The sequence below is a fragment of the Neurospora tetraspora genome, assembly GCF_033439725.1.
Source record: "Neurospora tetraspora strain CBS 560.94 chromosome Unknown B0H65scaffold_2, whole genome shotgun sequence".
Lineage (NCBI taxonomy): Eukaryota > Fungi > Ascomycota > Sordariomycetes > Sordariales > Sordariaceae > Neurospora > Neurospora tetraspora.
This window is the reverse complement of record NW_026944384.1, coordinates 2,926,042-2,947,109: the sequence shown is the minus strand read 5'-3', so window position 1 is coordinate 2,947,109 and position 21,068 is coordinate 2,926,042. Positions and strand designations below refer to the sequence as shown.

The window sequence follows — 21,068 nt, the reverse complement described above, 5'->3', positions numbered from 1 at the left end:
AAAAGAGGGTATTGTCCGACGATATGCTTTTGCGAGGAACAGGATTTATGGGTCTTTTAGAATTCAGTATCAAAAAGGTGGTACGACCCTATTTGAACCCTGTTTGAGCCATTTCCAACTGTTGGCTCCTAAAGGCCTGTTTTGACCCTGTTCAGGAACCCAGGGTTCTCTCTATGGCACAGACAGGTGCCTGTCTTGGGCGCCATCGATTTTGTTAGTGGTTGCTTTAACAACTTGAATGCTCCTATAAGCGGGGTAGCGAGCGGGTTCTGTACAAGAAATCCCCTGATCTTCTGCAGTGATCCTTCCCAATGGGTGCTGATATCTTGTACAATGTCCCCTCAAGGAAGATCTACATCCACTCCAGACAGGCTCTCCATTTCTTTTCCCAACCACAACCTCAACGTCCCGTCATGATGGACGGCTGGAAACTGCCGGTCTATCCGTCGGCATCGCCAAGTGTCCATGCAAAGATCCGGAGCCATCACCGTCGCCGTCACCAGTCTCACCTATTTTTGTCAATTCTTTTCCGAGGTAACCGTACGAGCTTACCCAACCTCACGGCAGCGACCATTGGGCCGCCTCCGAACCTCCCGTCAGCAAACCTGCCACTCTGCCACTCAGCCACGCGATATGTCGATGCCATTACGTGCAGCAGCCAGGCGAGCCAGGGCGGCAGTGCCACATCAAGCACCGAAGCATCGTGGAACCCGAATAGAATGGATGGACGCCTTTCTCGCGTATACAACCCCGCTGGCCGCGGCTGGGTGATCTGGCCGTCCACGATACCGGCCACGATACACAGACCTAGGCTGGGGCTGCAGAGGTAGCCGAGGTGGCGGTCCTGTGGCCCTCTTGCGAGCTGTCTGGTTACACACCAAGTACGACGTGGAGAGACAACGGGAAGACGGTGAAAAAAGGAGGTGAGCAAGAGACAATGACGACAGAACCGTCTAGACCGCATTTCGGTCTTTTGAGATTCACCTCGCCGACGATGTCCAAAATCCGTACCTGACAGCACGGCACTGCAGCCAATCTGATGTCATCTACCCCCAACCCTGTTTGTTGTTTGGATCGCGACTTTCCATCAACATGGCCGCCATTCAACGCAGGAACGAGCAAAAGGTGCACTATTCACCTTATCAATGGCCTTCCAAGTTACAGCAACACAAAACAGCATCAATCTTACCACGTCTAGCATCGATATCACGCCAACCTATCCCCCCTTTGTCTACCTAGTCTGGGTTCACCACTATCTTCATCTGATCTCTCGTTCCCTCCGTCTACTTCTTCTCCATCCCCTCCATTCCGGGAATGGAATCGAGCCCTGATAGGTCAGTCATGTTAGCGGGTGTCATTCATCAACAACCAGAACATCTTCTATCGCAGACTTACATCCATCGATTGGCTCATCCACGAGTACCTCGTTGTACTTGCACTTGTTCATTGCCGACACGCTCTGCGTCTTCAGGGTCGGGCAGTTAACATAGCACGCCGAGTCCATAGCCCGCTGCAGGGAATCGCCCTTCCAACCAAAGACATAATCGCCGTGGGATCCGAACCCGGTACTGTTTGTCATTGTCAGCAATCACTTCATCCCCCACATTTGAACTTGTGATGGTAGCATACTAATCACCCATAGACCAAACAAAAGGTTGGCTTCCATCCTCAGGCCAAAGCTCTTTATCGTTGAACTTGCTTGTGTCCCAGATGGTCTCATACATCAACTGGGGCACCCGCACTGGATGGCTAGCCGGGCAAGGCCCACCATTCTCAAAGGTCCCGGACTCCGGATATTCCATGTGGCTCATGTGATCCGGCGTATCGAGGTTCTTGCCATCCCAGCAGGTTGGGAACCTCAAATTGGCCATGATCCCGGCCGGGCACGGCTTGGTTGGGAAGTTCATGGACTCGGGGAACCGGGTGCCAGGGTCCTGAAGACATGTGTACGTGATCTGCCGGAACCGCGTAGCTTGCTGCTTGCTCCGATAGGAAGCTTCGCCGATGAGCATGCGGAATCCTTGCTTGAAGGCGGTTACCTTGGATGTTTGCTGGTAGTTGGCCAGCCCGTCCTGCATGTAGTACACGGTCATGCCTCCGTTGGAGCCTTCGAAGCCGATGTTGGGAACCTGCGGGACCCGGTGGTAGGAGCCGTTGCGGGCACGGAAGAAGAGTACGGCGGTCCAGTAGTTGGAGAAATCCTCTGAGAACTGGCAGGTTGTGCATGTGGCCTTCTCTCCAATGTCTTCTCGGGGGTCCATGGAGAGGTTGAAGGCATTCTTGGTGGAATGTTAGTCACTGGAACAAGGGTCGTCGAGGGAAAGGGAGAAGACTTACGCCACCAATGATCTGGTGAAGATGAGGAGAGGGAGAGAGTCCGGGGTTGACGAGCGGATCTACGCGTTGGACGGTGAGCTGCGAGCAGCCAAATCGGATCAACGCCGTCGAAGGCGCCACAAGTGCGAGCGCGGTAAGTGAACTCCAGTGCATCTTGTCTCCCCTTTTTCCGAATCAATCAAGGCGTTGTTGATGTAGTGTTGAAGCAAGGGCTATCTGTCAAAAACCTCTGCTCTGGCGTGAGGTGTCTCCTGGAACGGAGGATGATGACGAGCAGACACTCGAAAATTTGTCTGAAGAAGAACACAGTAGGCAAACCTGGTAACACGTTTGGTTTAGAGGGAAGCATGGGGCTTTATCCTACGAGATCCGACCGGCCTCATTTGTTTTCATTTCCTTCCCATGGTTCTTTTCATTTACTTCTTACGAGCCGCAGTCGTACCATGTGCCGGGCCACTGAAAGGGGCGCCAGAACAGAAAACGACGATCACTCTCAGTCAACGAAGTGCTGTGGGTCAATATCCCGCTGCGTTGCCATCCTGATATGATGGCCAAGCTCGTCGAAGGCGGCTACGGTACAGCAGTTGATGGTGATAATGCATCTTTGAAGAGGGGTGGTGTTTTGGCATCAACTGCCGGCTGTTAACATGGTTGCTATGCAATCTATTCTGACTTCTAGGCGCTCTGCTCAACTTTGCTTCCTACAATTCTTCCGCTCAAAAAGGTAGCCCCCGCATCGAGCGAAGAGGAAGTTGCCATCGAGTGATGGTTATCCTCTGATTGGCGAATGCAACCCGGAGCCGGGAAATATCAACATCCCTTTTTCCCGGTTTAAGTCTTGATTAACTCCAAGATTACCATGTTTCCCATCAGGCGGGAAGTATAGCCCTTATATTGTGCCCTGACATCAATCGGCCCGTCACCCTCGACTTTGGACTTCGAAATGCTGTCGTTGGTTGAGATTGGGCGGCTTTTCTGCGCTAGACCAACCAATCCGCGATTCCTTTGCTTATCATGCTGGAAAGAATCTATCCGAGTTTCACTCCCCAAAGCCACTTGCTACTTACTGCCTAACACAGATCACAGGTGGGCTGGATTTTGCAGGCATTTCATCCTCCTTCCACGTCTTGGCAGCTTAATGTCTTAAGGAACGAACCATCGCCACCATGAGATTAGCAGCTCAATCCGTTGCTAAACTTCCTGGCCGGTTAATGTCCTGGCAAGACCTGGGCGGTTCGATCACCTTAGCGAAGATGCTGGTGGTTGAAAGTAGAAAGTGGGCGACATTGTTCCAGTCTGCTGAGTCAGGGACCTTTCAGCCGACGCTCACTTGTTACTCTCTTCACGGGGCCAGTTACTCGCCCTCGTCATCTCCTATTACTCCATGGTGATAAGCGTCGAGATTGGTGTCGCATAACACATATGGATGACTAAGTAGTGTTGCTCATCGACGATATTGAAAGCCAGGAGAAGAGACTCGGTAACAACACTCACAAGCAAACGCCGTTCGTCCCACCACAACTGGACCCAAGGAACGATAGCAATGCCTGAATCCAGATCTCAACAGCTCATCTTGAGGCTTGAGAACGCTTACAGCCGACAATATCCCTATCCAAGTCTTCCTATCCGATCCAGCTTCATCAACAACTCAGTTACCATGCAACCACTACTTCATCCACGCAACCGCTACATTCTTCCCCCTAACCATCGCCTCCCTCTCGCCCTCCTTCCTCTCATCGCCCCTAATGAAACAAGCGTGATGCACTCCCGGGAAATGCGAATACTCAAACGGCACTCCCAGCTTCTGCAGTGTCGCAAACGTATGCGTCTTCAACTCGGCCGGATACGCAGGATCAAATTCCGGCGCCAACACCTGCACCGGCACGTTCTTTGAAACCCCCTCAATGTCCCCCTTGGTCAAATAAGTAGGATGACCAGCCGTCACTGCATCCACCAACTTCTTCCCCTTCCCCTCAGAACCCTCGGACTCATGCTCAGCAGCAGCCAACCTAAACACCGCCCACCCACCATAACAGTACCCGACAGCCCCGAGCTTCTCAAACCCGCCCCCCTCCGCGCTCTTCAACGCCCTAGCAAACGCAAAGATCTCGGGCTCGCGCACCTCACGCGCGTTCTCCTTCGCGAAACGCTTAAGATCGACCTCCGCCCAGCGCTCCTCGATCAAAAGCTCGGGCGGACAGACGAAGCCGTCGAAGAAGTCCGGGACGAACACCGTGGCGTTCGCTTCGGCGGCGTAGTGGTCGGCGAGCAGGCGCACGTTGGGGAAGATCCAGCCGAAGACGTCGTGGATGAACAGGATGGCGACGCGCGGGTTCGTGCCGGTTTTGTAGACGGCGTTGGTGGTGCCGGGGAGGGGAGAGGGGAGGACGGTTCGTTGGGGAGTGCCGGACCAGCGGAAGCCGGTGAGGCAGCAGGGGGCGTTGGGGAAGATCCAGCCGAAGACGTCGTGGATGAACAGGATGGCGACGCGCGGGTTCGTGCCGGTTTTGTAGACGGCGTTGGTGGTGCCGGGGAGGGGAGAGGGGAGGACGGTTCGTTGGGGAGTGCCGGACCAGCGGAAGCCGGTGAGGCAGCAGGGGGAGATGCCGGAGGGGAGGGCGGGTTGGGCTGAGGAGGAGGAGGAGGAGGAGGACATGGTGATGTTGTGCTGGAGTAATGGGGAGGGGCAAGTAAGTATGATGCGGTTTGGGGATATTTCCAGGGATTGAGGTCAAGGTAGTTGAGTATGTTGATCGAAAACTAATGAAGCGAATTGGCGCTTAACTGAGGAGCTACAAACGCCATTCATACGTATTATATGATGCCTTTCTGTTTGTCATCACAGGCCCAGAGACAGCAGCACTATTTGTCCGACATCTCACATGAGATTTTAGACGCCATTCGGCGTTATGGACTTGAGGTTATTGACTGCATGTCAGATCAGTTGGCGGCTTTTGGGCCATTGAGATGTTACTCTGTGCTTGCACAAGCAAGATTCGCGATTTCGCGATCAGAAGAAAGGCCATAACTTAAATCCGAAGGGAGTTGGGATATATCAAGATGATCGACTATCTAGTTGGTCGGTGGTGTTTGGGTGATAAATGTAGTTTCCGTTCGCAATATTCGTCGCTGATGTCGAATCATTTAGTGAGGGAAAGAATATCGTCAGTATCCCGAGTGTTGAACGATTACGAATCATCTTCTCAGTATCTTGGGTCCTAGGACAAAAATGGACGCAACGATAACGACAAGATAACTAGAAGCTTGATTCCCCAGTTGGAAGAAAGTAAAAAGTAGAAAAAAACGGAAAGAAGATGCCAACTATGCCAAGACGAAGAGTTGAAAACAAGAAAAAGGAAAAGGAAAGGCGAATTGCCCACAGCCAGAATCGAACTGACGACCTCATCATTACTAGTGATGCGCTCTACCACTGAGCCATGCGGGCGTTGTGATTTGATGTTCAATCTGCCCAGATGTTTGACTTATCAACTCCTACATCAATTGGCAATGCATGCGATGTCCTCCCCTCCCGCATGAACAGCAACGCTCTCACTCTCTGTTCACTCGTCCACCCTAGCTCAATCACCCACCCATACCTACTGATTTGCATCACCCATAACAATCATCATGGCATATCATTATCACCCCCTCCGCAATCACCGCCCTTCCAAATCCCAGCCTATTAAAGCTTACTACCCCCCTTCCCCCTCCCCACCCGCCCATCATCAACCACCTGCTCCCGTTCCAAACTCGTCGCGTCTCCTTCAAGCGGGATTCTCTTTCCCAAAGCAGTCCTCGCTCCACCTGAGCTAGCAGCCGTGGGATCATTCCTCGGAACACCATACGCCTTTGTCCTCCGATTCGCATTCGAATTCGAATTCGATGACGATGACTTGTTTTTCTTGGAAGGTGAAGGAGTGACCTCGGCTCCTTCGGGGTCATATTGAACGTTGTCGGGAGAATCTTGGTTGGTCTCGGACTTGAGGGAGATGGGATCGCCTAGTTGGGAGGGGTTGGCGTTGGGGCCGTTGAGCTTTTCGGCGGCGAGTTGGCGGAGGGGTTTCTTGTTGGTATTGGATTGGGGGGACATTGTGAGAGTGTGGTTGGTGGTGTGGATAGGTGAGTTTTGGTGATATTTCCGTTGGGAGGTTCACAAAAGTGTCTTTTGTTGTCGTGATGCGCGCAATAGGAGTTGTTCTTGAGCCCGATGGATTGATCGTGTAAGAATCGAGGCTTAATTTGCGAGAACAAAGGTCAATCGCGTCTCTTTTGTAGCACAAACAGCCAGTCCTTTTGAGTTCAAGTTCATTGTCAGCCGAGGTCTCCTGAGCAACGACTGTGTCATGCGCGTCACTGCAGTCTGCACACCGTGATGTATGACGTTGTTAATACGAAATGGTCGTGCGATCTCGACCGTGCCGATCTGTCGGGTTCATCGCATGCGGATCGCGCCGTGATCTTGAAGGCCCCGACTTCGAAGATCCGGCTAGTTTAGCAGGCGCTAACGTTCGGATAGCTCCGATGCATCGGGTTGTGCATTGATCGTTGACTGATTTCCGGGGTCAATGACAACTGTGCGTCAAGACTTGAAGTTCATCAAGGAGAATGGGGTTTCTTCAGATATGAATCAACTGTGTGCACCAGATTCCAATACCTTTTTCATGTTGCTTGGTTACCCCGAACAGTTTGGACTGTTAGAGCTTCCTCCCTTGTCGTTCGTCACATTTCCAGTCCCAAAACCATCCGCATTTACAGACAGCATTGATATGGCTTGTGACAGGTTCTGAGGACAGCTACTCGGGGGGTAAACGTTAAATACAAACCTCAAGCTTAAATAATAACGTCAGCAAAGTATCCAAGAAGAGTTTTCGACTCATCATACAATACTCGTCTCCGTTTTTTTCACACCCCTTCAGTAACCCAGCTTCTAATGCTTCAGGAACATATATATGCTCACACCAGGATACTCGGGAAGGAGGTTCATTCTCTTCATGACCTTCACACATTCATAGGTCCAAGATAGAAGGTTACCAACCCCGGGGGGTCAGTGAGAGAACCATGAAATCCACTTCGTCAGCAGTGTATCCGAGCATGATCACCCTGAAGTGATACACGCTTCTAGCAGGCTCTCGCGGATACTTTTCACTGTCCAGCCGATGTGCAGTTCTGCAGAGCTCAGACGTGCTGCGTTTGTCAATAGGAGAGACTCCCACTGCACCCATCAGCGGTATGGTGTTGTGTCCGCTTGAGCGATACTCTCTTGTCATTACAGTCTATACAATGGTGACGGTGACCCATTCGCCACTATCGTACCAATCACTTGGAACATTGGTGATATTGCCAATTCTCTCCATACATCCCGGGGAATTAGGTGAAGAAGACCAGCTGAGGACGAGTCCGACATAATTGTAGTTCATCCAAGGGGTACGTCCAATGCAAAGAAAGACACCTTGTCCATGCACTTCATCTTCCCACTCTTCTCCTCTTGCTCGACGGATGCATGCAATATTGGATGATGCTGACGGAGCGACCTGGGGCATCAGTTGTCCATCCGCACGAAAATGCAGCTTCTTGCTTGTCGTATTCTTTTGTGGATTGCGATAATAGACCCATTGCTCGTTTTTGTGCCGCGAGGTTTCCACGAAGCATTGCTTCACATGGCCGCGTATGATGAGTTTCCCTCCAGCCACCGCGCCGTACGGATTTTGGCCGTCCACATCGACATGCGTAGTGACCAGTTCGGAAAGGAGCTCAGGTCTTTGAAGAGGGTTCCAGGTAACGCCTCTGTCCATCGAAGCCCAGGACCAAGAGGGAACAACCCGGCCAGATTCGTCTGGGTAAGTGAGTGCCTTGTGCGTGGCTCCCGGCATGACTTGCCAAAGCAGGTCGAGTAGAAGGCTTTCTTGCCACAAACCAGCCAGATACTTCGTCCTTTGAGCCTGCGGCGTCTTGCTAGCTGCGCCGGCAATGGCGGGTAGCTTGTCAGAGGCGAACGTTAGTTGACGTTGGGTGTAGGCTTTCACAGTCATGCGCCATTTATCTGCGTCCGGTGGTTCTTCGCCAAGTGTGCCAGGAAGAAGTAACGGGTAAGGTGGCAGTTGATCCTCGCTGCGGCGATGCGTCTTGCACTCGAAGATGATTGCGCCAGGGCAAAATGAAGCGCGCGCTGAGCCAGGAATGTCTCTTGGAAGCACCAGCCCCTTGAGTACAGCGGGCCGACACGCTTTAGGGTTGCCCAAGCGCCTGTGTATGGGGGCTCGAGTAGACCCTGTTCTAGAGGGGCGGCGAGCAAGTGGCGTTGCCGAGCTATGATAGGCAAGCTCTGGCCGTCTTCAATCTGGAGGTTGAATCGCTTTGGCAGCCACTCTGGCTCACGAGGGCCCAGGAAGGGTGTCTGAGGATTCGAAGACGAAGCACCACAAATCACCACAAAGGCTTGGCTGTAAACCATTCCCATCCGCGAGGATTCAACCTCCCAGTCCGTCTTGTTGTCCTGGATGATACATAGGGAGTCTATCCATATGTGTTGGAGTCCCAACTCGCGAGCAACACGGATTCCGTCACAGAAGGTTGGAGGAAGGTCGGATATCTCCACCTTTTCCAGTAGGGTCATAAGGTTCCCCTGAAGGAGCTTGAAGGGGGCACCACCACCCCAACAATGGCTCAAAGCAGCCCATCTAATATCCTCTGTAGGAGGAAGCCCCATACGAAGGCGGAGGTCATTGTTGTCTTTCCCTATGTAGAGAAGTCGAGTTGGGACAAAACCGATGTCTCTAGGTTGGCATTGGCTATTCTGGTGCTCAATACAGCACTGTGCCACGCACTCTCGGATGAACTCGAAGCAGGCACCGGAGGCGACCGTTTCCGCTCTGTGCCCGGTAGGACCCATTGTTGGGATGTTGCCGGAGGTAGGGCTAGGGACCAAAGCGGCGGTCGGGTCGGGATACAACTCTAGGTCGACGCGAGAGAAAAGAGTGTGTCGGTCATAGGTGAAGCCCCAACAGTTGACAACGAGAGGCTTGCCCTCGCAAATCATTAGCCCTACGGAGATGGGCATCTTGTTCCGTGTCTCGGTAATCCAGCTCATGTACTCGTCGATGAAGAAGGCGTCAAAGATGTCACACAAGAGTCGACAGTATCGGCATTGGCGCCTGAACAGGCCAGTGGTCGGATCTGGCTCGCGAGCATCAAGTAGGTCGCGGGTGGAAATGTTTTCCAGAGTCAGCACCGTGATGGTTATCTGGACATCGGGGTTCGAGGAACCAGGTATAGTGACTCGTCGAGTGTTTTCGTGATGCTAAGGTTGTAAGTTGTTGCACACCAAACAGACGCCTCGCGAGGATGCCGTCAACCGTCTCGTTACCGAGCAGCCAACGTATGTTGCTACCTGGGCAGTCGTGCCAGCGCCCTTGAGCAGAGATGATGTTGCATCACGGAGAGATGGCCAAGAAGTCGACATGGTGAGAGATCCCCGGTGCGATCTGTCGTAGAAGTGCTTGTAGGTAGAGTACGAGAAAAGAAGGCTGCCCTCGCATGGAAAAGTCGGGGTCATGGTCAGCTCTTATCACATCGTGACTGTGGTTGGCATTACGTAGGAGTCTTTCGCCGAAATCCAGGGCTGAACTTGTTCTCGACCAATGCCGTGGTAATGCGGTGGTACTGTAGCATCTCAGCTACACAAGGCCATGATGCCGACGCGCCGGCGTGTCTTGTCCAGGCACGGCGTATATTTCTCGCAACGGTGGTCGACATGTCGAAACGATCGGGGGGTCAAAGGTAGTCTCCATTTTGCAATAGTATCGAGATCGGTAAGGGTAATTGGGCGTAAATTTGGTGTTGATGCATTCTAGTTCGCGGGTCGGCAAAGTGTTGTTTGGAATTGGAAGAAGCTGCTCTCCAGCAAAAGTCCAAGCTCGGTGTGTCTGCAGTGCTGTAACAACAGGAGGGGTAAATTACAAGATCTCGAAAGTTACGGTAATGGCGGGGTGCGCTACGATGGACAACGCTAAGCTCTTGGGCCGCTATTCTTGGCTGTTAAAAACAGGGGCAGTTCCCTGTGTAACTTTGGTGCAACAACCTCCCGTCCCGTCACAGTGAAATCCCGTTCCAGACACAGATCGAACTTGGTTTTGTTCGAGAAATATCTCCGCTTTTGACAGCTCCAACCCCGCGGATTGTCGCCATCAGTTCCAAACTTCCATTTTCAGCTCCCACAATGCCGCCCCTTGCTCGGCGGTGGGGAGCGGCACTGCTGATTGCTTGTGTCACTTGCTTCATCCTCTTTACCTCGCACCGCAACCTCGAGCTGGCCAGGCTTAGATTCTCCTCCTCCTCAGGCTCCTCCGCTATTGTCCACGACAACCATGAAACAGGACCCGAGTCACCACCCCCCGTCTCTATACGAGATAGGCTGCAAAAACCTCCCCAATATCCCGTCACCCATATGAGACAGCTGCCATCAGGGACCCCCTCGAGACTCCCCACAGTACAGGCCACCTTCGGCCCCGAGTCTGACAATGATCGAAAGGTACGCCTCGAGAGACAAGCTGCCGTCAAAGACGCCTTCCTTCGCTGCTGGAACTCGTACCGCACCAAGGCATGGTTGAGTGACGAGCTGGAGCCAGTTAACGGCGGCCGGAAGGATACCTTTGGAGGATGGGGAGCAACATTGGTCGACAGCCTGGACACCCTATGGATCATGGGTTTGAAGGATCAGTTTTACGAGGCCGTTGCTGCCGCAGCCAACATCAGCTTCGAGGCCACCTCCCGAGCCGAAATCAACGTCTTCGAGACCAATATCCGGTACCTGGGCGGCTTCTTGGCGGCATATGACCTTAGCGGAGACAAGAGGTTGCTGCAAAAGGCCAAGGAGGTGGGCGAGGTCCTGTACCTGGCTTTCGACACTCCCAACAGGATGCCCCAGACGAGGTGGAATTTCCATGACGCTGCCCGTGGAGAACGTCAAGTCGCCCCTGATGCTGTCCTCCTTGCTGAGATTGGTTCCTTCTCTCTCGAGTTTATCCGTCTTTCCATGTTGACGGGCGATCCCAAATGGTTTGATGCTGTGCAAAATATTATGGAGGCTCTCCAGAAACAACAGCAAAAGACACGTCTTCCCGGCATGTGGCCTGTCGTAGTCGACGCAAGACGGCAGGACTTTGGCAGGCACAACCAATACACGCTAGGTGCAATGGCCGACTCCCTCTACGAATACCTCCCCAAGACCCACGCTCTTGTCGGCGGCTTGCTTCCCATGTACGCCGACATGTACAAGGCATCCATGGATACAGCCATTCGCTACAACCTGTTCCGTCCTATGCTACCTGATCAGAAAGACGTTCTAATGACGGGCATGGTCCTTGTCGGGTCAGAAAATGGAAGGAGGGTGACACAGCTGCGCCCAGAAGGCCAACATCTGGCTTGTTTTACCGGCGGAATGCTTGCTCTTGGAGGCAAACTCGTCCAGAATGACACCCATGTCCATAAGGGAGAGCAGCTCATGGACGGGTGCGTTTGGGCGTACAAATCCATACCCTTGGGTATAATGCCCGAGGTCTTCCACGTGCTACCCTGTGACTCGACCGATCATTGTCCATGGGATGAAGAAAAATGGAAATTGGCCGTCGTTGACGAGGCTGGCTGGGGGCTGACTGAGAATAAAGAGAACGATCTGCATAAAGCGGACAGAATCATTAACTACAAAAGGCTACCCAAAGGTTTCGTGTCGATTCCAGACGCGCGCTATATCCTTCGCCCCGAGGCTATCGAGAGTGTCTTTCTTCTTTACCGCATCACGGGTCGTCGTGACCTTCCAGACTCAGCCTGGGCCATGTTCGAGGCCATTGACTCCAACACAAGGACCGAACTGGCCAACTCAGCGCTGCTCGACGTTACCGTAAAGGAGGGCAAATCGCCCATGAGCCATTCCATGGAGAGCTTCTGGCTTGGAGAGACACTCAAGTACTTCTATCTCATGTTCAGCGAGTCGGACCTTATCAACCTTGATGAATACGTCTTCAACACAGAAGCACATCCATTCAAACGCCTCGTTCCATAATAGTCCCCTTCAAATACTCTTGGGTGTCATGCCCCACGATCGGCCGGTGCTGCGTCAGGGAAGCGGGCTCTGTATACCTACAAACACAGCTGGAGGATTCGCTATGACTTTTAACTCAACTAATATCTAATACAACTAATTGAATGGTTATTGCACGTGTGACCGTTCATGACGAAGGGGGGTTTCTGAAACGTGCAGTGCACTCATTACAACAATTCACTCGGATATCAATTCAGACGAACGGAAAAGGATAGGTGTATAACGCGAAAATTACGCGGACAGTCGACGCGCTTCCTTTCACTTGCACATCAGACTGTAGTTAGACCACGGTCACCATTTCTCACGCCCTGCTTCACAACAACTATCTCCTCTTTCTAATCTTTGGTCAAGTCACGCATCACCATTTCCCACGCCCTCCTTCTCGACGACGACCTTCTTTTAATCCTTGGTCAAGTCACCTTGGACATCAGAACCCCCTCTCTCAACACCTATCTCCTCCTCTTATTGTTTGGTCAAGTCACCTTGCACATGAGAACACAGTAAAACCACAATCACCATGGCTCATATCCTCTCTCTCGATAACGGTTTCCTCTCTTTAATCGTTGGTCAAGTCGCCCATCACGCTGATCACCTCTCTCTTCGCCAGACTTGCCGGTTGTTTGAGGCTCTCGTTTCTCAATACCTCTTTCGCCAAGTGGCGGTCTCTCCTATCGGCAATGATCTTGCCAAATTTTTGCGCGTCGCCTATAGTCCTAGGCTAAGCCAACACGTCCAGGAGCTGATCTGGCTCGAGCTGGACTGTCCCATCGCTGAAGGGAACAGGCTTCATTGGCCTTTCCCGCCTACCTCAGTACGACCCGGGGATCATATGGTTTTATGCGAAAAGAACGGTCTGTTTTGGCACTCATACTCGCCCTTGGATATTCCAAGTGAAATCACCAATGGAAGACCGTACATGGTACGCGACGGACTTTTGCCCGTTTTTCTTGAAGCCATTAAGCGGATGCCCAAACTCCGTACCTATACCTCCGTTTCCATTGACTTCGATACATTTCATCGCCGCTGTGGCAGAGAAATTACTATAACCCGCTCGAGAGATCTTCGAAGCCAGCGCTGGCCGTGCGCCTGTCGGTCGCAACTCATACCTGGGCAAAATGCCCCAGCAAACGTTATCTTCTTGAAAGGAGCCGAACTTTACGTTCTTCCAGCTCTGGGACAGAAGAACGCGGTCAGAAACAGATGGCTCCAGCTGCACTGGTTGGGCAGTTCTTACTTCGTGTACAGGCCTCCCCAAATCCCCCTTCAACTGGCGCATGTACCGCCGATATCCGAAGCTCTGGTTGAATTCATATTCAACATTGGAAGAATCGACAGCCCCGTTGGGGAACCGGAGCGCCGTCAACGCCACCTCGAGATGCAACACAAACTGCATGCTTGTCTCGCAAACGCTCAAAACCTCCGCACCCTACGTCTCACAGCATTCCAGAGATTTCCAGCCGCATGGCCCTGCGCCAAGAAGGTCCGTGACCATTACTTCTTCGACCTGCTGGCTGGACAAGCGGCTGGTCCCAACAGCGGTGAACTCTACCTTCCGAAGCTTGACTGTCTGAGCCTTGAGAGCGTTAGCTTCAGCCAGGCGGGTCTCAAGAAGTTTATCGAGCGTCATGTCCACACTCTTCGTATTCTCGAGTTATTCGACTGCCGCCTAGAGTTCGACACGGTGAAGCGCCTGGCCACACTGGGCTTGCGACTCGACAAGTTCGAAGTGACCTCGGTCAGGTTGATGATCGAAGATATCAGGAGAATGAGAGATGCGCAGTACCAATTTTTCGGAGGTCGCTGGACGACATGGAGAGTCTTCGAGTTTATCACGCCTGAAAGCCTGCTGAGATTGATCAACAACAATACCACACCAGAAGCCGAGTGGGCAATTCTCGAACCTACGCGCTTTGGTCGCATCCCATATCAGGCACACTTCAACTTCCTGGTCACGACTGAGGATGTCAGAGAATCTTACCGTGCTGATTGGTTCAACATGCCTGCTGGCGACATATTCGAGCAACATTGGCAGAGCCTTGTCCAAGAAGGAACGGGAATTGACTTCCGGCAGCCTAGCCATCCAGAGATGGTGAGATGCTTGGGCGACGAACACGGAGAGGGAACGTATTACCCCGATGATGGTGCGGTTATCTACCCAACGGGTGAATCACCTGGGTATGTCCCTGCTGATCTGGCACTTCTCGAGAAGTTGAAGCGGCGTGCCCTGGAACTCTCGTTATCACCCGAGCATGTGGAAGAGGTGCAGTCGCTCATGGAAACTCGCAGGCGTGAGGAAGGAGGATCTGGTAACGAGGGCTCATACTGAAGGGGACGGCAATACCATCACTGTTGAAGTTTATGTCAGAACTCAGACTCTAGTTGGGAAGAAGGGTTGGTAAGCAACGCCTGGTGGAATAGCGGAACAATTCGAGATGGAAAAAGAGACACAAAGAGCTACGTGCATTGGAGGACAAACAGAGAGATACAAGGGGGATCGATAGGGAAATTTGCTTCGGTACGTAGCTTGCAAGATCTTATCTGATGGAACAGGCATTCCAAGTGATTCTCCGTGACTATAACTGCATCCGAAGTTACCTAGTGCTAATGGACATTGATATCCATAGGAAAGCGGTTTCGGAGGCTGTCAACATGTCGTGCTCGAGGCGGACCTTCAAAGAGCCACCTCTCTGACTCTGATCCCCATCGAATCACATCTAGCACAACAATGGGCAAGAGCATCACCGTCCTGCATTAGTGAGCATCCGAGCCGTCCAAGGGGTATAAAAAGTCGTCCGCTGTTGGTAGGCAGCACATTGAGGTCGTACCAACGGTTCAAGCTCCGAAACTTCTTCGCAGTTCGGCTATTATCACGTGGTCCAATCGGCAATAACGGTCAACCGGGAAAAGTATTATCTACGAGGGACCGGTACGATAGTGTAATTGTAGATCGGGTCGATAGCGCAATGCCCGCTCAAGTATATACTCAACCCTAACCCTCCCTCACCAAACAACACCCCCTTTTCCCTTTACCGGGGGTGCGATGGACAAAGAAATGGCATCTGATTGAAGTCTAGAAGCTGCATTTCCTTCCTCCTTTCAGTAAAACTTCATGGCGAACAAGGCAATCACGGTCCCGAAATGTTTGGGGGATTTGCGGGGTTGAAGCTTCGCGTCATCAGCATTTGAGCACGCCATCGATTCTTATCGCAATGGCTTGGGGTCGCTGCACCAGAACCGGCCACTCGGTTGGGTTAGCCTAACCAGCTAATGATCACGCAATCGACACCAACAAGCAGCACAACCACTATTATAAACATGATGGCGGTCGAGATGGATGCCAACGTTCATTTGATGTCTTGAACCAGGCAAACAGTTTCATATATCTTCATTATACCCCCTCATTTCAGTTCTGTCACTCACACCTTCAAAGACATCTCATTCCTCCCGTCTTTGAACTCGCCACTCACTCACTCACTCAAATCACACCTTCTCACTCTCACACACATACCAACCCTCAGACACAATGGCTCCCGGAACTCTCGTCGAGGACGAGGCCCAGCCCGCCGCGGCCGCTTCTCCCGCCGTCTTCAAGCACAAGAACGCCTACCACAACCAAGACGCCCCCCGCGACATCTTCCCCGACGGCATCCGCACCTCGGGCCAGCACCCTCCCCTCTACGACGTCCTCCGCCCTTACTCCGAGTTCCCCAAGGAGATCACCGGCCCGACTGTCTGGAAGCGCGAGGACTTCGTCAACAACCCCGAGCGCTGGGTGCACCCCTTCACCGATGAAGAGGTCCAGGAGCTCTCCGACACGGCCGACGCCTTCATCGCCTCCGGCACCCCGTTGACCGGTATCTCGCAGGAGAACTTCCCCCTGCCCAAGCTGGGCAAAGTCCTGACCAACCTCCGCGACGACCTGCTCAACGGCAAGGGCTTTATTTTGTTTAAGCGCTTCCCCGCCGACGTCTGGGGCGCCGAGAAGAACGCGGTCGCCTACATGGGCTTGGGCACCTACCTGGGCTACTTCGTCTCTCAGAACGGGCGCGGCCACGTCTTGGGCCACGTCAAGGACGTCGGCGACGACCCGACCCAGATCCACACGGTGCGCATCTACCGCACCACGGCCAGGCAGTTCTTCCACGCCGACGACGGCGACATCGTCGGCCTCTTGTGCGTGCACCGTGCGCAGGAGGGCGGCGAGAGCGATATCGTCTCTGTTCATAACGTCTGGAACACTTTGCAGCAGGAGCACCCGGATGTCGCTGAGCTCCTCACCAAGCCCATCTGGTACTTTGACCGCAAGGGCGAGGTGTCGGAGGGCCAGGCGGAGTGGGTTCGTCAGCCGGTTGTGTACATTGAGAACGGCGGCAAGGGAAGACTCTACTGCAAGTGGGATCCGTACTACGTCAAGTCGTTGACTCGTTTCAGCGACAAGGGTCTCATCCCTGCGCTGAGTGAGGAGCAGTTGAGGGCTATGCAGATTCTGGAGGAGACTTGCCAGAGGCTGGCGCTGCATATGGTGCTGGAGGTGGGCGATATCCAGTTCTTGAGCAATGCGCATTTGTTGCATGCTCGTACTGCTTATAGGGGTGAGTTTTTCTTGTCTTTTCGTCAAGTTTGATACGAATATCACGATAGGTACTAACATGTTCCATACAGACTTTGCCCCTCCTGCTCCCCGTCGTCATCTCCTCCGTCTCTGGCTCGCCACCCCCGAGAGCGAGGGCGGCTGGGCTCTCCCCATGCCTGACAGCGACGAGAAGAAGCGCGGTGGTATCCAGGTGAACAACACCCCTCCCAAGGCTCCTCTCGATGCCGAGTAAAGCAGTGGATTCCTTTCTTGTTCTTCTCTTCTTTCTCATGTGACAATTTCTTTTCCTTTTTCTTGTACATATGGACGGCGGCGACTGGTTGGAAAAACAAAATAACAGGCTGGGGCAAGACATACCTGCAAAGTAGTAGGGAGCCCCTTCGGAGATCTACACCAGAGACAGACAGAATCCTGGGATACAGGACATGATATAACATGAATGGCATTGAGTTACGAACGCTTTGTTTCTCTAACTGTTGGCTCTTGTATGTTGCTGTGCTTTTTGCAATGCTCATAGCCTGGCTCACCCATCACAGAAATAATGCGACCTTTGGCTGTATTCTTGGCTAGCCGACGGGGTCTCATAGAATTCGTCATGGACGGGACTGGGCTCTATGTCCATCTCAACATGTGTCTGGTACGTACATATCCAAAGATTTCCCTTTTTGCTCCCCCTGTCTCTGTCGACATAGACACTGAACCATGACCAGCAAGGTCCGGGTGTATCCTCCCGGCCCATCCAGTTCCCCACCCACTCAGTACCGCCTACACGCCGTCCAAGTTGCTCTCACCCAAGTAGGACACACCATCTCGGGCGTGCACTCCACATCCCCATGCATGATATCGTTCAACATCACCATCCCGCAATGGTTCGTATGATGCCAATCCGTCAGGTAGCTATCAATCGGCCTGTGCTCCAAGATAGCTTTATGCATCATGATCCATTAATTTGTATTTGTTACAGTCAAGTCATATCCGTTTTCCGACGAGTTATCATCCAATCCCAAACCCACCGTCATCAGCCTTGACAACATCAAGGATGCTTCCCACTCTCAGCCAGTGCGCCAGCCTGCAACGCCTTCAACCTGAGCTGATACTCCTCCTGTGGGAAATGTCTATCCGGATGCAACATCCACTCCGTGAGCTTGTCAAAGTCTCGGCAGATGTGCGTTGTCTTGGCCGAGGGGAAGTTGGCGTGCACTCTTTCCATGTACATCCAAGGGATGGTGCTGATGTCGGAGTAGCACATGATGGTCTGGCGGAGGTTGTCGATGCAGTGTTCTATTTATTGACGATGTCAGTCAGGCTGTTATATGGCTTCAGTTGGTGCAGGAAGTACTCACCAAGGTGAATCCAGTACTCCTTGCGCTGCTGCTCTGTCATGTCTCGGTCGCCGCCGTAGCGTTCCGGGTAGAAGTGCTTTCGGATTAGGTCCTAGTAGAAGGATATCGGTCAGTCAACGAACGAATAGGGAGTGCTAGGGCAGGAAGAATTGGCATACCAAGCAATGGAGCTGATGGTAAACTTCTAACCCCACGATATACCCATCTTCTTCACCTGGGATAGGGAGCGTTTGGTTTGGCAACTTCTCGGCATCCTCTTTGGGAATCTTGATGACTCCAATGTCGATATACAGGTCTCTCCAAGCCTTGTCAACTTCGTCGTTTGGCGGCCCTTGCCAGCGGGTTTTGTCTTCGAAATTGTTGTGGAATACCACTTCTTTCCACTCGGTGGCTTTGATGGCTGGAGAAAAGACTTCTGGCGTATCTTTGACGACGTAATCTGCAAACTGCTCAACTATCAGCGTTTGTCTCCTCACTTCTCTCTTGGCTTGGTAGTGTTGGTGGTATCCTACCGGTAAACTGCGACTTCACTGACACATCTCGAGGGCCTGTAAGTTCCCGTAGACCCCAACCAAGGACAACCAGAACGAGTGAACTGGACAGCAGTATGACTGCCAGCCGAAGTCGTCGAAGTCGCTCCCGCAAAGCCCCGCTAATGTCGGTTTCGCTCTTGGGGGTGTTCAGCTGTTCTGTGTCGAGCTTCTCGTCCGACTCTGCCGCTCGAAGGGTGTTGTACGCAATGCGAGCATTGGTGTCTCGCAGCCACGAAGTAGGAACGTACTTGGAGAGCATCTCGTGCGTGTTTCCCTAAGACTGGTGCTATGTTGTTGGAACGAAGAAGTCGAGCAAGCTGGGTGACGACCGGGCCTGGAAGACAGGAGACAGGATGCATCAGAAAACGAAGTTGTCGGGCACCACGGGTTGGGCCTAGGAGACCGGACCTATTCGCCTCTCCTTCACCATCTTCCAACCTGGACTCCATCGCATGCGTGAATCGTAGTAGCGTCCAAGAGATGATCGTGATGGTACCACAAGCACATCTTGTCGGTCAGCGCTTTGTCAGGCTGTCGTGTACACGGAACCGGTGTCGTGGTGATCCGGAGGATTCAGTTGCCTGCAATAGTGGGGGCTGTCAAAACGGTGCATCCCATGCAAAACGGAGGGCTTCAGGCGATGCGAAGTGCGAGTGTTAGTGGAGCCTACTGCAACATCCACCATCGTGCCGCTGACAGCGCTCATGCACTAACGGGGAATGGCATGGGCGATTACTCACGTTCTGGGATCGGCCAGCCAATGGTCTTACACGCTTCCAGGTTTTCGGTTCCAGACATGGCAAACCCGGTGAAAATGAAGATAGCGCAAAAAGACATGGTGAGTGGCTTTGATCACGATGAGTTGATGCAGGATTTGAGACGCGATGCAAAAAAGAATCGCAAAGAAAAAAATAATGAATCTCAGCTGTTATCTGGAGTGTTGGAGAGGAAGGTGCACTGGCGGGCATCGGCATGTAATACCCGGCGGGGCACATTGTGCGATTGTAGGTCCCGGTCTCGCAGGTTTCGGTGACAGAGCACACTTCAAGGCAAGAGCGAAGGGGGCGGCACCACAGAGTTCACAGTTTTCACCCCGTCTGCCACTTCTGACCTCACGCCTGCCTCGCAAGTTCTTCGAGTGCGTGCCGCATTGCGCAAAGTAAAATCTGCGATTCACCATCTTCCTCTCTTTGCACGATTCGCGGACACAGCCATCATGCCTCATCCATCTTACGACCACCACGCCTTGGACGGCGAGGAGTCTGATGACGACGACCAACACTCCATCTCGCTAGACGACAAAGAGCCACTCAACCAGGAAAATCCACCACCAGCCCGGTCATACTCAAAGATCAGACTTTGCCTGGCTATCGTCGTTATTCTTTCCTTTGCCCTAATACTAATCTCTTTCCTCAACCACGTCCTCTCCCAATCAAAAGACTCGCCCGAGGTCTCTCACCACCAATCCCTCGAAGACTGCGGCCTCTCCCCCACCTCCGCTCGTCAGTCCAACTGCGTCTTCGACCCCGTTCTCATGGGCTGGGTTCCCATCCGGTGCCACGACGCCGACCTTGCCTCTGAGTTTCTCTCCCGAAAAGAGTTGGGGGTGTTCTACCGGGACGAGGATCACAATTCCACCATGCTTCTTGAAGAAGTCATGGCGGGTGAGTGGGAGTATGTCTGTCTCGTGGGAGTTTCAGGTTTTGCATTGTATGTATAGTTGGAAGAAGACGTTGCGGGCGGCGATGAATGGACAAGAAATGGTGTTGGATAGGTATGTGGGTGATAGTCATCATACTAATCATTGTGAGATGTGGATGATGCAGCAGGGGAGGGAGGGGATCAAGGAGTTGGGGGTTTATATGAAGTATGTTGGGTGTCCGATGGGGAGTGAAGGGGAGAGTTTGGGGAGGTTTGGGTGGTATAGGGTTTTGGGAGGGAAGAGGGTTTATAGGAATGAGTAGAAGCTGACTGGGATGTAGTTTGTGTGTTGAATGGTCCTGTTTATGTGCGCCTCAGAGTCAAAATATGGTCCATGGAGGCCGTATTGTAAACGAACGTAAAAAAATCATAGACTTGGTCAACTGTTGTGAAAGGGACCATGAATCTCGCTTGATGACATGACAGGACGGGTCAAAAATCGCCGTTGAATAGGCGTCCGGGGC

General features: G+C 52.6%; 9 protein-coding genes and 1 non-coding gene across 10 annotated transcripts; 4 read left to right on the top strand and 6 right to left on the bottom strand.

Annotated features, from left to right (window-relative positions):
• Positions 1-1,283: 1,283 nt before the first annotated feature.
• B0H65DRAFT_421756 (uncharacterized protein) lies at positions 1,284-2,490 on the bottom strand (the record flags this gene model as incomplete). Its single annotated transcript, XM_062824362.1, has 4 exons — positions 1,284-1,327; positions 1,396-1,568; positions 1,630-2,279; positions 2,338-2,490. 4 exons carry the CDS (start codon positions 2,488-2,490, stop codon positions 1,284-1,286), a joined length of 1,020 nt encoding a protein of 339 aa, XP_062684379.1.
• A 1,513-nt stretch (positions 2,491-4,003) lies between these two features.
• Positions 4,004-4,993, bottom strand: B0H65DRAFT_420271 (Alpha/Beta hydrolase protein; the record flags this gene model as incomplete). Its single annotated transcript, XM_062824266.1, has 1 exon — positions 4,004-4,993. One exon carries the CDS (start codon positions 4,991-4,993, stop codon positions 4,004-4,006), a length of 990 nt encoding a protein of 329 aa, XP_062684378.1.
• Positions 4,994-5,692: 699 nt separating this feature from the next.
• B0H65DRAFT_107621 (uncharacterized protein) lies at positions 5,693-6,895 on the bottom strand. The gene has a single exon (XM_062820515.1). The coding sequence runs from the start codon at positions 6,425-6,427 to the stop codon at positions 6,020-6,022; it is 408 nt and encodes a 135-aa protein (XP_062684377.1). The 5' UTR covers positions 6,428-6,895; the 3' UTR covers positions 5,693-6,019.
• On the bottom strand, positions 5,711-5,782 carry B0H65DRAFT_t88. The gene has a single exon. It is a non-coding gene; the product is annotated as a tRNA-Thr (tRNA).
• Positions 6,896-7,610: 715 nt separating the features above from the next.
• Positions 7,611-9,796, bottom strand: B0H65DRAFT_546146 (heterokaryon incompatibility protein-domain-containing protein; the record flags this gene model as incomplete). The annotated part of the gene is made up of 3 exons (XM_062829430.1): positions 7,611-8,445; positions 8,547-9,634; positions 9,701-9,796. The coding sequence occupies 3 exons, from the start codon at positions 9,794-9,796 to the stop codon at positions 7,611-7,613; spliced, it is 2,019 nt and encodes a 672-aa protein (XP_062684376.1).
• A 634-nt stretch (positions 9,797-10,430) lies between these two features.
• On the top strand, positions 10,431-12,618 carry B0H65DRAFT_456842 (glycoside hydrolase). The gene has a single exon (XM_062826323.1). The coding sequence runs from the start codon at positions 10,553-10,555 to the stop codon at positions 12,392-12,394; it is 1,842 nt and encodes a 613-aa protein (XP_062684375.1). The 5' UTR covers positions 10,431-10,552; the 3' UTR covers positions 12,395-12,618.
• Positions 12,619-12,636: 18 nt separating this feature from the next.
• On the top strand, positions 12,637-15,252 carry B0H65DRAFT_456839 (uncharacterized protein). Its single transcript, XM_062826322.1, has one exon. The coding sequence runs from the start codon at positions 12,951-12,953 to the stop codon at positions 14,757-14,759; it is 1,809 nt and encodes a 602-aa protein (XP_062684374.1). The 5' UTR covers positions 12,637-12,950; the 3' UTR covers positions 14,760-15,252.
• Positions 15,253-15,956: 704 nt separating this feature from the next.
• B0H65DRAFT_420768 (uncharacterized protein) lies at positions 15,957-17,259 on the top strand (the record flags this gene model as incomplete). Its single annotated transcript, XM_062824303.1, has 2 exons — positions 15,957-17,025; positions 17,096-17,259. 2 exons carry the CDS (start codon positions 15,957-15,959, stop codon positions 17,257-17,259), a joined length of 1,233 nt encoding a protein of 410 aa, XP_062684373.1.
• A 727-nt stretch (positions 17,260-17,986) lies between these two features.
• B0H65DRAFT_567985 (uncharacterized protein) lies at positions 17,987-19,162 on the bottom strand (the record flags this gene model as incomplete). The annotated part of the gene is made up of 4 exons (XM_062830382.1): positions 17,987-18,308; positions 18,371-18,461; positions 18,529-18,809; positions 18,883-19,162. 4 exons carry the CDS (start codon positions 19,160-19,162, stop codon positions 18,061-18,063), a joined length of 900 nt encoding a protein of 299 aa, XP_062684372.1. The 3' UTR covers positions 17,987-18,060.
• Positions 19,163-19,956: 794 nt separating this feature from the next.
• On the top strand, positions 19,957-20,758 carry B0H65DRAFT_456832 (uncharacterized protein). Its single transcript, XM_062826321.1, has one exon. It carries the CDS (start codon positions 20,120-20,122, stop codon positions 20,621-20,623), a length of 504 nt encoding a protein of 167 aa, XP_062684371.1. The 5' UTR covers positions 19,957-20,119; the 3' UTR covers positions 20,624-20,758.
• The last annotated feature ends 310 nt before the right edge of the window (positions 20,759-21,068 follow it).

Coding starts and splice junctions, on each gene's coding strand:
- B0H65DRAFT_107621 (XM_062820515.1), bottom strand. CDS start 6,427: ATGTCCCCCCAATCCAATACCAACAAGAAACCCCTCCGCCAACTCGCC.
- B0H65DRAFT_456842 (XM_062826323.1), top strand. CDS start 10,553: ATGCCGCCCCTTGCTCGGCGGTGGGGAGCGGCACTGCTGATTGCTTGT.
- B0H65DRAFT_456839 (XM_062826322.1), top strand. CDS start 12,951: ATGGCTCATATCCTCTCTCTCGATAACGGTTTCCTCTCTTTAATCGTT.
- B0H65DRAFT_456832 (XM_062826321.1), top strand. CDS start 20,120: ATGCCTCATCCATCTTACGACCACCACGCCTTGGACGGCGAGGAGTCT.